Below are 14839 nucleotides of genomic sequence, written 5' to 3' on the forward strand. Positions count from 1 at the left end.
GGTGTGCATCGAGGCTAGTGCCTAAATGCATAGGACGGACGAGCCTCATCCGGACATCGGGGGCCACTGGCTTGCTGCAGAACTCAAATCTGACGTCTCTTTCCTTTTACCCGAGAAACGGAGGATGAATGGGCAGATTCCTCACGTATGGCCCAGGTTAAGGATGACGAAGAGGACGGGAATGGCGCCTGTCATTTATCGGATCGACATGACGTGAATCCCTTGATATTCCGATTCGACTTCTCGGTGGTTCACGCTAGTGGATTCAATTGGAATGAGAACTGCGTGGTCCCCGGCCGCTCCCGAGGCATTTCTGGTCCTGGTGGATCCTCCCTCGGCTCCCACTTTCTGGGCGACAAGATGAGATGATAGGATTCTCGACAATTTTTTTATGACCAACATTAATCAAACCCGTCTGACAAGAGATGTGTTTAGTCACGAGACGAGATCTGATCCTGACCGGGGATTCCCGATGAGGCTGCGAAGTGCAGAGCAAGCCGGAGTCGATTGGTTCTTGGTTAGTGTAACAGGGATGCCGGTCAGCTTGTGTTGTCGAAGTTAAAGCTCGAGAGGCCGATAGATGGAAATGAACTTGAGAAGTTGGTTCTTCTCTTTATGCACTCATACAAGTTAAGATGATAATCAACACATCTGTACAAGCTGGAACACTAAGCTAAACCCTACACTTACATTACAATGTTCTTACGAACTGCAGGTCTCAATTTTTTCAAGCTTTTGATTAGAGTGTGAAGTTGAGGGAATGGAAAGTGAATTTGGATCTCCCTTTAGCGCTGCTGCCTTGACTGGTCTGCTGCAATGACTTGGCTACCGACTCTTTCATCAATTCGGGACCGCACACCAGGACTCCGATATCGGATCCTCCGGCTTCGTTTGGATACTTGGCAAAGATATCTGTCGAAGTTAATGATTCCGAGGTTAAGGCACACAGTCGTTCCGAGTTTTAAGGTCCTTAATCAAATGGAAATAGGTCCGTCATCAAGAAGCAAGGAGATACCAGTGCATGAATCTGAAAAGGTTACCTTGGAAATTAGGCCTGCCTCCATAATGAACTTCATGTTCTTGAAGAGGGTCGTGTGGCTCCGCCGAACTTGGCTCTGTGAAACCACCCGCTTTTTTGGGAGACGTCAAAGGAACTGCTTTCTTAATTCTTCTCCATCTCAGCATAAGCGCCACGGTCATGCTGACTATAACAGATATGACGAAACAAGAAAGGAGAATAAGATCAACCACCGAAGACGGGGTTTTGGTTTTGCTGTCCGCACCCTTAGTCTTGAGGGTGCTGGCTTTCTTTTCCGACGGTATGAAAATGTGGTTGAAACATATGAGAAGAACAAAGAACAGAATCAATGCGATTCCAAGTATTGCAGCTGTTACGGTCGGCTTAACGAACCCGTGGATCGCATAACTTGTGGCTTTCGCATCGAAATGTACAATTTGCCCTTGAGATAGTACATCTTGAAGGATTCTTGCGGGTGCATCTGGCTGCTCCTCCCGGGTCACGTAAACCTTCAGTTTCAGATGCAATTTCCCCAAGGCCTGTTTGCGAAGTATATGCGAAATCGAGCTCAACAAAGACATGTCTTGAGATCTCTTTATCGCGTGAATGAGTTGTATATTTTCAGGGAATTTGTATCGGCTGCTTCCTTTGGCCGACACAATCTCCTGCAAAATGCTCAGAAACGGCGTTATCCCGCTTCCCCCGGCTATCAGGAGCATACTGTCATATCTGCAGAAAGTATGTTTCGCTTTGAGAACTTGGGAAATTCGTAAGCATGTAGCTGGCAGTTAGCACATAGAGAAGATCACTGCCAAGGCTTTTGAGCCAACCTGAGGAAATCAACAGTGGAAGGCCCATATGGACCTTCAATTGCCACCGGTATGCACTTCGTCTGATGAGTATCTGAACTTAGCTCCTCGGTTATCATACGACAGAGAGTATTTGTCCACCATCCTTCGCATTTGATCATCAATGACATCGTGTCCTCCTGAACGTTGGAGCTGGAAGTTATGCTGAAGGCATGCCACTGGAGTTTGGATATTCTCGGAACGTTCATAAAAACCACGCTTGTCGGAGAGTATTTCAGTTCTGCAAGTAGTAATAAATTAACAACCTGCTTTAAAGAAACTTAAACTGTGATGGTGTGCAAACATTCGGAGTGCTAAGCAAGAGCAAAGTTGGATTTACTCGGGTCTTTTGGCAGGGTAAGCTCGAGAGCTTCACAAGGCAAGACTTTCGCTGAAAGAAGGTAAGTGTGTGGTCTTGATTGTATGATCCTGAGCAGCTTGTCCAGGCCAAACAAAAAGATTCCAGAAAATACCGCGTAGAAGTGTCTATCCCCAGCATGAAACAAGTAAAACAATATGAACAGTGTGTACAAATGGTGCGTGTAATAGAAGATTTCGAATTGTTTTCTCCTGATAAAAGGAAGAGATGTGATCCAAATAACAAGTCCCAACACAAGAGTGATCTCTCCGGCGAGGTATATTCGGCCTGTCTTTTGCCATCTCCACACCTGCTTATTAGAAAAGAGCGAGTGTGATTGAAATTCAATTGTTTTTGTTGCGCATAGTGCTGTTATTTCAACTGAGTCGAAAGAAAATTTGAGATCACCTCATCCTGGATTACATGGCTGACCCCCCAGATGAACAAGGTGCTTGCACCGTGAAAAGTAGCAAAGAGTATCATCCCGGTGCCGAGCCACGTATGATATCTCACAGAAGCTTCGAACTGGATGCCTAGCAAGCGAAGCACAGGCATGACCCGCAAAATGGGCAAGAGAAGCAGAGCCAAGCAGGCTTCTGCCAGTAGCCCAAACCGAGTTGCTACTTTGAGGTACTTCAGTTGCCATCTGAAATAAAGGTATTATTAGTTAGCACATATTTAAGCACATAACCGCTTGGTTTAAGTAGCGATCGCTTACACTCACATGCTAAGTTTAAGTGATTTAGCTGGTGTCAGCTTCTCGAAGTCATTAGAGATGCGGCAGTAGAAAGTCCAGGCCAGAAAAATAACGAACACAAGAATGGCCAGGATCTCTACTACTGATATGATTCCCACGAGGCTGTTCACTATGATTGGATACGAAAGAGACGATAGCGAAGTCTTCCTTTGCCTACTGCCAAATATCAATAGGAAAAGAGCAAGGCTTGACACTCCATACGGTAAACGGATATTAATTAACCATCCAACTTAAGCTTTTTACCACCTGCTTATTGCGCCGCTCGCTGTATCGTTTAGGTACAGGGATCCAATGATGGCAAGAGCAATGATAGGAAAGGTGTAGACAGCAAAATTGAGACCTGAAAATAGAGGGAAAACAAAATTACTCTTCCTACAATGATTCACATGCGTCATCAATATGGCTCGATCTTTGTTTGTGCTGCTGTTGGTAAGAAACGGTTGATACAGCTTCAATTTTCAAACCAAGTGCCTTAAATCGAAACCTATGAACTACAGTAGTAAAGTGGAAGAGGCTGCTTTCAGCTATGACTCTAGCTTCTAGGTTAGATTGAAAAGCCAGTAGGGTAATACCGTAATAGCCAAAAACTGTGCCGCCGGCACTTTCTTCGGCTCCCTTCCATTTCTTCGTCCACATTTCCGTGGGCTTGAGGATCCAGAGGGCGACCCAACCGGCGAACAACAAGATCATCGATGCCTTTAGGAGAGCGAGAACTGTTGCTCTCACCATCATGCCCATCTTCTGAGTGGCTTACTCTGTTCGCTCGAGGCATGGTGCGTGGCTCTCTTTATATAGCGAAAATCTAAATAGAGACATCCTCCACGGGATGATACAGGTATAATGATTTGTGGCTTAGCCCCACCACGACCCGAGAGTGACCTATCACTTCCGGACATAGTTGGAAGAATGTGCCGTGATCCTAAAGTTCTGAGATATGTATTATACGGTAACGCTTGCGTCTTAATATTCTCACCCTTCATCATGTTCCAAATCGATCCAATGAGGAGAAAAAGTAGGCGGGACAGTTCTCTCGTGAGATCGACTGTGGTGGAGGATGATGATGGAGAAAGGTTTCCTGTTTTCCTAGATACAGGCGTCGGATCTGCGTCAATTCCTGTCTATTGAGAGATCAGTCCAGTGACATTGCTCACGCCTCTTGCTCTCTGTCTTGGTGTGGTCCAATGCTTATTTAGTGGACTAAATGGTCCGCCATCCACTACTCCTCCCCATATCTTTCTTATTTCTCCTCGTGATTTTTAACTCCTCTTTGGATTGGGATTGTGGGAACCCAAGAAATTAGGTATGCACACAGATTTCAAATGAATACATGATTGGATTGAAAGGTACTAGCTTTTGCTGCTGTTACCAAGATGGCTTCCTGCATACCCAGATCATATTGAGAAGCTTTCACATTTTGTCGAGATACATGCATCGACAACAGAATTTGTTTGGCCACAGCAGAAGAAAAGGGCTTCAGTTCATTTATCAGAAGGCAAGAACTGATTTCTAGAAAGAGAGAGAGAGAAGAGAACAAAACAAATAGATTTTGTGGTATGAACCTGATGATGACACTAGATCAAGTTGCATCCATTTACTTTGGAGTATACTCTCTGTTCTCTCATCAGAGGAAAACTCATTTTTTCTGGCACAAAAATGCAACCATGTGGATTCTTAGGAGTTAGCACTTAGGGAGACAAACTGGATGAGTGACCATGTCCCACTGATGCAACCAGTAGGTTCTAAGAACCAAATCCTCAAGGTTAAGCTTTGACCAGAAAGCAGAAAGCAGAGAATTAATTTTTTTGTTTTTGTAAAAAGAAAAAGGAGTTCAGTGCATTCCCGCTGGAAAAGCATTCAGAATCAACTGAGATTGATGGAAATTGGAATCCATAAACAGGAAACTCACAAAAAGTAATGTCTCCAACTCCTATTGAATTCAAATCACCAGAATTCATCCAGTGGATTCGAGACATTATCCTTCAACTTTGACATATACCTCAGACTCTAGAATACAAATTACCGAGATTGCAATTTACATACCTTTGTTGCAAGTAATTGAATCATCAAGACTCTGAATACTCAACTAATCTCCACTAAACACGACGGTCTTCCGTCCCACGCGTGCTATGCTCCTCGGGCGGCCCCAAGTCATGACTGCAAACCCATGTGAGGAAAGAACAGTCCTTCACCGGTGAATTTCCGGCGGTGATGTAATAAGTTGCATAGCTAGAACTAGAAGTCCATACCAATGATTTGTCATGCACTTGTCGTTCCAGTTTCATCCAACTTCAAATGGAACCAAGGGCTAAAAGGGACGAGCAAAAACAAAGGCCCGAACCGAATTGGGCGACACCGTTTACCACGGACAAAGGAAAAAAGGCCCATCACATGGCCCGATTCTAAATTGGTCCAGCCACGTCCTCTATCCCCTGCACAAAAAGTCCCAGACATTCTATGGCCATGCAATCACTTCGGGCCGGAATTTTACAAGGTAAGGTTGCAACCGAGTAGTTAGGGCAAATTGCCTAACGCCCCCAGGGTTTTAGTGTCGTTGCACATCGCCCCCTGAAGTTTCGATTTTTGCAATTTACCCCCCTAGACTTGGGAAGTCAGTTGTAATGTGTTCCCTGGCATTCACTCAAGGTAAATTTTGCTTGGAGCTCCTACCACACAAGATAAATTCATCATATAAGAATATACATATAAAAGCATAGAAGAGGCTTTTAGAAATATAATGCATGTGAGAGCATGTGACTAAAGTTTTGGTTAGAGTATGACCGGAGTCAACATCAAATGCATATGGATATATAGGTCTAAAATATATTCTTGAGTAGTCCTTTTATATTTTTTCATGTATATATACATCTTATATGACCAATTTACCTTCCACAACTAACTACATGTGGTCTCATGGTGAGAAAGTGACAAAAAATTGGTCGGAGTCAACGGCAAAGGGCAAATTGCCACCGATTTCAGAAAGTTGAGGGGCAAACAGCGAAATCTCAACAATTCCAAAAGAGTAATTCCATTAGGATTCCATCCATCGAGTTAGACATGCAACTTTTGTGAAAGGTTAAAGCAGGTATTTTAATTTTTTGATGAATTCCTCATTTATTTCATTATGCCTTTTTCCTACAACCTTGTGACACGGTCCGTGATTCTCCCGTACTTGTGAACCATTGGGAGTGAAGTTTGGGGTTATCGAGTGAAGAGCGAGAGCGCAGAGATGATGAACACAACTAGTCCGTGGGAGTGGTGTCAGGAAGGTTGGTGCTGAGAGTTTTAGGATAGAAAGATAAATTGCTTAGGAGCCCTAAAGGCGAGGTTAGTCTCCTGTGCACAAATTAGTTATAAATTGATGTTGTTCTCCTGATGAGGCCATAGTAAGCTGAAATCAGTTGTTGAGCCTAAAGAGAGTTACTGTCTCGCTCGATGAGCTAGACGCCCGAGCCAAACTAGACATGGTATGATCTCGTATGAAAAGAACTATTTGCCATATTGTTCATTAGAACAACTATAGAAAGAAGGCTGGCCTAGTGAATTCCATTTGCCAAGCGTCGCACGGGTTAATCCGCGGTCAAGAAAATTATCGACCCGTGACACTTGTACGTGGGGGTAACAATTTTTTGATTTTCATTGAGAAAGTCAAAGGATGCTTTCTGATTTTCACAAATTGGACCGAACCCCTTTTCTCTGTTCTGGTATTGGCCGCCCATCCAATTAATGTGTTGCCTTTTTGACTTTGGGAGTCCTTCGCATAAAAATGGTTTTTTTGATGAGGATGGGGAAACGTAGGAGTGCAAGCAACTCAACATCGTTCATTGAGGTAGGGTGGAGTATGAGGTGCCATCTTTATTCCCATCAGTACAGAAAATACACGTGCATGTGCCTAACTATAGCGCCAGTCAATATCGTATCTTTTCAATAGACATTATCCGACTTTTCTTGATCAATAGTTCGGGATCGAACAAGTGTAGGATCAAACTCCACATGTCCTTGTGCATTTCATATCATCCAATATGAGAGGCCGGTCGTTCCTGCATTTTGAATAATTCGTTTGACCATGCGCAACACATATGTTTTTTTTTTCTTTCTTTATAGGTCTGATTCGCTATTGTCTAGTGGGTTTTCTGAACTTATCCCAGGCGAACAAATCTAATAGAAACTTACAAGACAAATTATTAGGTAGGCATTTTGGTGATCAGAAAAAATCAAAGAAGCACTAAAAGAAGGGGAAAAATAAGAAGTCAAGCTTCTAAAGGAACGATAGCACTTGGCCTGACAGAAAAAAAAAAAAAACCAAAGAAGCAAGACCAAACTATATAAAATTTTCAATTAGTAGAAGAGACTTTGGACAAAGAAAAAAAATATTAAAGAGAAGACAAAAGATCAAATAAAAAATTATTTGGACTGTGGCCACGCCTATTCTAGTCACCAGCTGAAAGGGTCTACGCATTTTCGTTTTTACCATTCAGCACCAACCAAAAGCCTGCAAAAACCAAGACAAAAAGAGATTCTGACCATCCTCCCCTCTCTCTCTCTCTCTCTCTCCCCTTTCGTGCGCATTGAGAGCAACGACTCTTGCCTTGTATGACGCCAACCCGCTAAAGTCTACCCTCTTTAATTGTTGTCCACGCCCGTCTCATTTCATTATTTTCAACCCCCTTCTTCTTCTTCGTTACCCCTTTCCTTTAGTGTCCATTGAGAGAGAAAAGACGGAGAGAGAGAGAGAGAGGGTCTTTACCCCTTTCCTTTAGTGTCCATTAAGAGAGAGAAAGAGACAGGGAGGGAGGGAGAGGGGATGGAGGTGGAAGATGGTGATCACTCGCAGGGCGAGACGGTGCAGTACTGCACCGCCGCGACAACAATGGTGTCCCCGGAAATAGTGGAGATCGGGGAGGACAGCAGGAGCGTGGACGTGGGCGGCAGCAACGATGTGTATGTGGCCGTCGGGAAAGACGACATGGACGTCGTCAAGTGGGCCCTCGATCACCACGTCGCTCCCCATCACGCCCGCGTCTTCCTCGTTCATGTCTTCCCCCCCGTCGCTTACATTCCCACCCCAGGTGAACGTCCGATGAACATTCCGCTGGTTTTGGGATTTTGAGTCTTAACCCGCGTCGTGTTCTGTTCTAAGCACTGATGGGTCGTCGTTTTTCTTTCTCAAAGTTGAATCTTTTTTTGGTACCATCCAGAAAAGTTGAATCTTTTCCTCGTTGGCATCCTTCGAAGCGGATGAAAATCGCTCAAAGTTCCAAGGTCTTGATGATCTCATCAACTGAAAAATTTAGGCACTTGAAGAAACGATAAGTCGTTGATAATTCTGGTCGCTTCTCTACATAAAAGTTCGTTTGATCTTCTCGTTTATGGGTCGTTTAGGAAAAGCAATCATTTTGAAAGAAGGGAAAGTTCTCAAACAGAGACGAGTTGCTTCTCGTAGTCCCTTCAAATTTATGACATAGGTTTTACCATATGTTTATTCCAAGTCGTTCTGATTTAAGGGCAACCAAGACTGGCATTGTGGAATTTTGGGCCTTCAGGTGAAACAAAAGCATATTCCAATTGGACCAACAAACAGTTGAATCGACAGACACTTAGACAGTTGGAACTGTTTCTGTACTCATTAAAGCGTTGATGCGAAGCTACTTGTGTCTGTCTATTGTAAATGCTTGCTGCTTTTGAATATACAGGTCAATTCGACGCTAGGCAGAATATTGCTTGTTTTTTCTTTTTGGAATCACATCAATTTGCTTCCCCTCCTCAAGTTTTTTCCTTTGAATTATCTAAACCGAATTTCAGTTGGAAGATTATCGAGGAGCCAACTGAGCCAAGACCAGGTGAGAGTTTACATCAATGAAGAGAGTAACAGGAGAAGGAACCTTCTGCAGAAGTACATTCGCCTGTGCGCTGATGCCAAAGTATATCTCCGAACTCTTATTGTCATCTCATCCCACCAGCGCTATCACATTGCAAAGTCCTGACTACTGAATTTAGATTGCACATTACAGGTGACTGTGGACACGATGCTTATTGAGCACCGAAACATTGCAAAAGCTATCCTCGATCTAATTCCTGTTGTTAATATTACCAAGCTAGTTATTGGAACCAAACGTGCCCCTTCCTCAAGGTGGGATTATTGCTGATTTTCCGAGAATCTGAGAAGGATTTTGATTTTCGGTTCATTTTTTAGTTCACTACAAACAATTAGTTAATTGCGCTGACATTTTCCATCTCAAGGCGATTGACCAAGAATTTGGCAAAAGGAAAATTTCTGAAGAAGCATGCCCCAGATTATTGTGAGGTCACCGTTGTTTACAATGGCCAGAAGGTCTCGGACAACGAGAGGGCGAGAGAGCTGAACCGTCCGCACGAGGTGTTGAGCTCATCAGGAGAAGCAGTTGCTCGCCACTCTGAAAGGAACTTCTTTGAGTGCGTGTGCTTTTCAGGCAAGTTCGACTGATTAGCATAGTTGCGTTAACGATAGAAATTGACATGTATATTTGATCTACTTGCCAAAATCCCAGGAGGACGCTGTTGTTGTAACCTATTTCATGATTAGAAACACATATTTGGAGCTTTTCAGCTTGTATGCAACTGCGTATACACACTTCGGTGGAGTATGTTTAGGAGTTTTGAACTACAGTGTTTCTTCAAACAACCAAAAAACCTGACCAGGTCTAAACTAAACTGCGGAAAATCTTGACCATATTCCAGTGCCTTGGTTTATCAGTCTTCTCGTCAGATATTAAATCAGATAGTTTCATTCAAAAACTTCACTACCTGGGGTAGGAAATATGTGAGGGTGATCTAGATTTGTAATAATAAGAAAGCTGGCCAATGAAATTAGGCAGACACGCAAGTAGTCATGAACACGTTGTCGCTTTATTTGTTTTGAAAATCTTGAAAAGTTGTCCATTGTACTAGAAGTTTGCCCAGATTTGCATGCAGCATGTAGGCCGAAAATTCAAGCGTATATCAGAACTAGAAAGGATCGCCGTAAGAACACAGCAAAACACAAATAGCATTATGAAGATCACCAATCCAAGCTAGAGCCATCGAGAAAATGGTCTGCAAGCCGAGGGAAGGACACTTCTAAGCACATGTTTCACTAAATAACTGATCGGCTCAGCGCATGAGACGGGGAATGCAGATGAACAACAGTAATACGGTGTCGCAGACATAGTCGCCATCTTGCGACAGAAAGCAAAAACGAAACTCAGATACAAGTGTAATACAATGAGATACCAGAGGAAAAGTCGTAACAGCACAGCCTCTAGTTTTGAACAGAAGAGGCTGTCTAAGAATCCACTACTCTATCTGAAGAAAAAGTTCATTAGATGTACTGTTCAGCATCAGGCTGAAGACGACAAATACACAAGGCAGGACGAGCCATTTTTTTTGCCTTTTTTTTTTTTCGAAAGGGGGGGAGAGAGAGAGAGAGATAGGGAGGCGTTCTACAAGACTACAAGGTTTTGGATGAGAGGCAGAGGGAGAGGAACAGTTTCCAGCCCTTGAAATTGCCTTTCCCTCTCATCTTCAAAAGCTGATTCTGAAAGCTACATGAAAGAACCGCATTTCCAACATTTTCATGAATCTCTCTCTCTCTCTCTCTCTCTCTCTCTCTCAAGCACCACTTTGGCCATTTCTCAAGACCCTTCTTTTTATGTGGGTTTTTCCCAAAGTTCCGCAAGAGATTTGCACGGTAAAAAGATGCAGATCAGCGACATGTACAACCAAACGTGGTAGCGGATGCGGCGGAGGACTAGTCTTCATTTTCCATTTGTCTTCCTCATCGCAGAGAGAATTTTTCCTTTCCATCCTTATTCCTCATTTGTCCTTTGATGGGACAGATCGTTACGTGCTCTTTCTTCACATGCTAACTTTCCTGTGTAGTCGGAAATGGCTATAGTTTGGTCCAAAGTGGAGCAGTCCGCATGCCTTTTCTTCTCTCATCAAAAGAGAGTTTGGTTTCAACTTTCAAGCCGATTGTTTTAGGCACGAGTTAGGCCTTCCTCTGTACTACAGCATACAGATCGACCCAAAAAGAGATCTTTTGAAAACCCAATGAACATGGAGCTCAATTAGTTTCATATTGGAACTTAGGCTCTATTTATTTTGCAAAGAATAAGTAATTTGATTTTTTTAAAATAACCATCCGTATTGCTTGAATTAATTAATCAATGAAAAATGATATTCTATCATCGACAACAATTTATGTTTATGTTCATCGAATTTTTTTTTATTTGTTTTTATAAATGATACAAGCAATCATTTTTAAGAAAATATTTTTCAAAACATTCATCATCTCCGAAACAAATGCACCCAATTTTTCTTTTCTTGTTCCCACGGAAGATAATAAAATCTAATTGGCAAACCCTTCTTTCCCTTTCGGTTTGATTCGGAACCATTGTTTTTTTTTGGGGGGGGATATACCTTTAAAAATCAAACAACAGCGAAATCAAGTACATTAGGCCCCTCGTTACCATCAAAACCAATCACACTCAATGAACAAAACACTCATCATCGGATGACAACGTCAACTTTTCGATCAATTCCATCGGGTCGTTATTGGTGTGATTCGGTTATGTTAAGAGAAAATGGGCATGAGATATACCTTTAAAAATCAAACAACAGCGAAATCAAGTACATTAGGCCCCTCGTTACCATCAAAACCAATCACACTCAATGAACAAAAAATCATCGGATGACAACGTCAACTTTTCGTCATCGTTATTGGTGTGATTTGGTTATGTTAAGAGAAAATGGGCATGATATACCTTTAAAAACGCGAAATCAAGTACATTAACGTTTTCAATCAATTCCGTCGTCGGTCGTTTTTGATGTGATTCGTTTTGATTGATTGTTAAGAGAAAATGGGCATGAGATATGGGCCCAACGCAAGATAAATCAATCATTTGGAGAAATTCCACAAGCCCAATCACATAATGCAAGGCCCATCAATCTTCCAAGGGCAAAAAGGTAAATTCAGATTCAATCCAGTCCTTGACCTCCTCAAAAACCCTAGCTCCCCCTTCTCTTGTTCCTCTCTCCTCGCCACACCGCCGCGCCCACCCGCACCGCCGCCCCTCTCGGCCGCCGACCTCCTCTTCCTTCTCCGGCGAGATGACGACCCGATTCAAGAAGAACCGGAAGAAGCGCGGCCACGTGAGCGCCGGGCACGGCCGCATCGGGAAGCACCGCAAGCACCCCGGCGGCCGCGGGAACGCCGGCGGGATGCACCACCACCGCATCCTCTTCGACAAGTACCACCCGGGCTACTTCGGGAAGGTCGGCATGCGGTACTTCCACAAGCTCCGCAACAAGTTCTACTGCCCCATCGTCAACGTCGAGAAGCTCTGGTCCCTCGTCCCCCAGGATGCCAAGGACAAGGCCTCGAAGGACAGCGTGCCCGTGATCGACGTGACCCAGTACGGCTTCTTCAAGGTCCTGGGCAAGGGGGTGTTGCCCGAGAAGCAGCCGGTCGTGGTGAAGGCCAAGCTGATCTCGAAGATCGCGGAGAAGAAGATCAAGGAGGCCGGAGGTGCCGTCGTGCTCACTGCTTAGGTGAATCAAAGTTCGTTCCTTTTTCTTCTTTTAGTTCTAATTTTGTCGGTTTTGTTTACTGAAGTTGTGTCGTTTTTATTTTTGGGGGGAAAGTTGTATCGGATGGGAATGGGGCGTTATTGTCGCATTGCTCGTCGAATGCTGATAAATGTTGAGCATGGTGTCTTTCTTGGTCAATGGTTTGATCTGTTTTATGGAGGCAAATAGTGAACTTTTTTCCGATTCGTGGGTGTTTCAAGTTTTACTTCGTTGTTATTGTCTGTCTTTTGAGGAATTATTAGGAAAATCCGGGCCGCCATCTCGCCTGGTGTGTGAACTTCACTTCTGTGAAATCCGCCATTATATGAGAGAAAAGCCGGTGCATAATGCCTATTGTGGATGATTGAAGTAATTTGGCATTTTATGAAAATTATGGATGAAAGTTTGGAAATCGGTAACTGTTGTTGCATTGGATGAATTGGAACTGCTAGTCACTAGCTAGCGAGTTGCCCTCGTTAGCAAAGTCAGGGCGATCAGACAAATTTGGTCAAAGGATGCACTTTGGATATATTTTCCTGTGTGGCACGAATCCTGTGTTCTACTTGCTGTGAAATATGCGGTAAATTTTGTATGAAGTTACCTAGGAAAAACTCAAGTGAAGGAATACATTTGCTTTGGATGTATTCTCAGTGCAGTGGAAGTTTGAACCAGAATTTACCTTCCCTTTTGGGATGACGATTGTCAAGGCATTCACCCTTGTGTGGTTGGAATTAGCCTAAATGAGGAGGACATAGACAGGATGAAAGAGCTTAGTATCTTGGAACACAAGTAAAGTTATTTGTAGCAAAGGATTTCATACTTAGAAATGCACGTTCTCATCACGACATTGTCGAGTTGCAAAGTGGGCCACAGTCACTGTGGCACACGCTTCTCCTATGACTTAAGCAATAAGGTGAAGCTCAGTTGGAATGGTTCCACCTGGATCGTGAAGGAGTTGAGTGTTAGGCCAAGTCTATGCATAAGAGACCAATCAACTGAGAAATCTAGGGCTATATCTTATGTGTTCTGGTATTGTCTGCTTCCATGTTGATCATCAACAGCTACAGGCCTTTACTTTCAAACTGAACTCCACAACCAACTTCTTTAGGTATTCTCGTCTAGAGTTATCTCATCACAACATTGTTGAGTTGCAAAGTGCAAGGCACTCGCTATGGCACATGCTTCTCCTATGACTTGAACTGGTTGGTGAAGATTAGTTAGAATGATACTGCCTGGATCGTGATGGAGTTGAGTGCTAAGGCCAAGTCTATACATAATAGACCAATCAACTGAGAACTGTGGAGCTATACCTTGTGTGTTCCCGTATCGTGTGCTTCCATGTTGATCATCAACAGTTACATGCAGTCACTGTCCAACTGAACTCCACCACCAACTTCTTTAGATATTTAATCTGGAGTTACCTGATATGGGATAGTTATCATTTGACCAACACGCGTTATTTCTAAGTTCTCTATGTACCCACTGTTTGTTTGTCATCCAACGATGGATAATGGCTTTGACCGACTGCGAATCGACCTCTACAGGTCCTCCTGCGTTAATCAACCGCTCCTCCTGGCTCCTTGAGTTCCTTTGGTTTTTCTTTTCAAACTTGCTAGCATCTTTCCATAATTCCTTTGCGACCATCATTGAATGTTTTATTCTCCGGCGATGTCACTTGAGAACTTTTTTACTAGGAAATCTCTAACATTATGAAAGGACAATAACTATTCTCTCTATATTGGGGCATGCGTTATTGAGTCACTGCGATGGGACAGTTTCATTCAAAGGAGGGTGATTTGGGACGAAAATGACCTGCTCTAGTTCTGTGTCATTTCTTCAGTATAAATGGTAAGGTTTTCTTTGAGATAACTGAGACGTTATAGCAAATCTTGGAGAATAAAAGTACATCAGGGCCTTAATATTTGCGTACAGTCTTATCGAGTCTTAATTCTTCAATCGATGCAATAAATCTCAACCCTTGTCAAAATGGCAGTAGCCATCCAATCAGTGCAATGAAGTTTCGAACTAGTCTTAATTCTTTTGATCGATGCAATAAATCTCAACCCTTGTCCAAAGGGCAATAGCCTTCCAATCGCACAATGGAACTTTCAAACTTCATCGAAGAGTAACATGCGAGGACCGCTGTGTATGCGATGCGATGTCCATGCTAAAAAGACGTGGTCCAATGCCCAAATGACGCTATAACACTCGTGGAAAATGATTTGGAGTTATATTTTATAATTTTACAAATTGAAAGGCTTAGGATTCGAATTCAT

General features: G+C 43.2%; 3 protein-coding genes across 4 annotated transcripts; 2 read left to right on the forward strand and 1 right to left on the reverse strand.

The window, feature by feature from the left end:
• Positions 1-579: 579 nt before the first annotated feature.
• Positions 580-3766, reverse strand: LOC104426230 (ferric reduction oxidase 8, mitochondrial). Of its 2 annotated transcripts, none has more exons than XM_010039219.3 (8): positions 3554-3766; positions 3228-3321; positions 2949-3134; positions 2633-2870; positions 2207-2534; positions 1849-2107; positions 1041-1747; positions 580-912 (listed from the first exon to the last, which is right to left on the reverse strand). In XM_010039219.3, the coding sequence occupies exons 1-8, from the start codon at positions 3717-3719 to the stop codon at positions 740-742; spliced, it is 2151 nt and encodes a 716-aa protein (XP_010037521.2). In that variant the 5' UTR covers positions 3720-3766; the 3' UTR covers positions 580-739. The 2 variants fall into 2 exon arrangements, with proteins under 2 accessions (XP_010037521.2, XP_010037520.2); XM_010039218.3 differs by having other exon boundaries at positions 2949-3137.
• Positions 3767-7507: 3741 nt separating this feature from the next.
• LOC104426231 (U-box domain-containing protein 52) lies at positions 7508-9601 on the forward strand. Its single transcript, XM_010039220.3, has 4 exons — positions 7508-8047; positions 8781-8899; positions 8990-9108; positions 9219-9601. Exons 1-4 carry the CDS (start codon positions 7783-7785, stop codon positions 9439-9441), a joined length of 726 nt encoding a protein of 241 aa, XP_010037522.2. The 5' UTR covers positions 7508-7782; the 3' UTR covers positions 9442-9601.
• Positions 9602-12013: 2412 nt separating this feature from the next.
• On the forward strand, positions 12014-12907 carry LOC104426232 (60S ribosomal protein L27a-3). The gene has a single exon (XM_010039221.3). The coding sequence runs from the start codon at positions 12105-12107 to the stop codon at positions 12543-12545; it is 441 nt and encodes a 146-aa protein (XP_010037523.1). The 5' UTR covers positions 12014-12104; the 3' UTR covers positions 12546-12907.
• The last annotated feature ends 1932 nt before the right edge of the window (positions 12908-14839 follow it).

This window comes from Eucalyptus grandis, chromosome 11 (genome assembly GCF_016545825.1).
Source record: "Eucalyptus grandis isolate ANBG69807.140 chromosome 11, ASM1654582v1, whole genome shotgun sequence".
In the NCBI taxonomy this organism is placed as follows: Eukaryota; Viridiplantae; Streptophyta; class Magnoliopsida; order Myrtales; family Myrtaceae; genus Eucalyptus; species Eucalyptus grandis.

Excerpts from the sequence above, each read along its gene's own strand:
- LOC104426230 (XM_010039218.3), bottom strand. The coding sequence starts at position 3,719 with ATGGGCATGATGGTGAGAGCAACAGTTCTCGCTCTCCTAAAGGCATCG. Across the intron at positions 3,138-3,227 it reads GCGAGCGGCGCAATAAGCAG|TAGGCAAAGGAAGACTTCGC; the intron begins GTGGTAAAAAGC and ends GATATTTGGCAG. Across the intron at positions 2,535-2,632 it reads GCCATGTAATCCAGGATGAG|GTGTGGAGATGGCAAAAGAC; the intron begins GTGATCTCAAAT and ends TCTAATAAGCAG.
- LOC104426231 (XM_010039220.3), top strand. The coding sequence starts at position 7,783 with ATGGAGGTGGAAGATGGTGATCACTCGCAGGGCGAGACGGTGCAGTAC. Across the intron at positions 8,900-8,989 it reads GCCTGTGCGCTGATGCCAAA|GTGACTGTGGACACGATGCT; the intron begins GTATATCTCCGA and ends TGCACATTACAG. Across the intron at positions 9,109-9,218 it reads AAACGTGCCCCTTCCTCAAG|GCGATTGACCAAGAATTTGG; the intron begins GTGGGATTATTG and ends TTCCATCTCAAG.
- LOC104426232 (XM_010039221.3), top strand. The coding sequence starts at position 12,105 with ATGACGACCCGATTCAAGAAGAACCGGAAGAAGCGCGGCCACGTGAGC.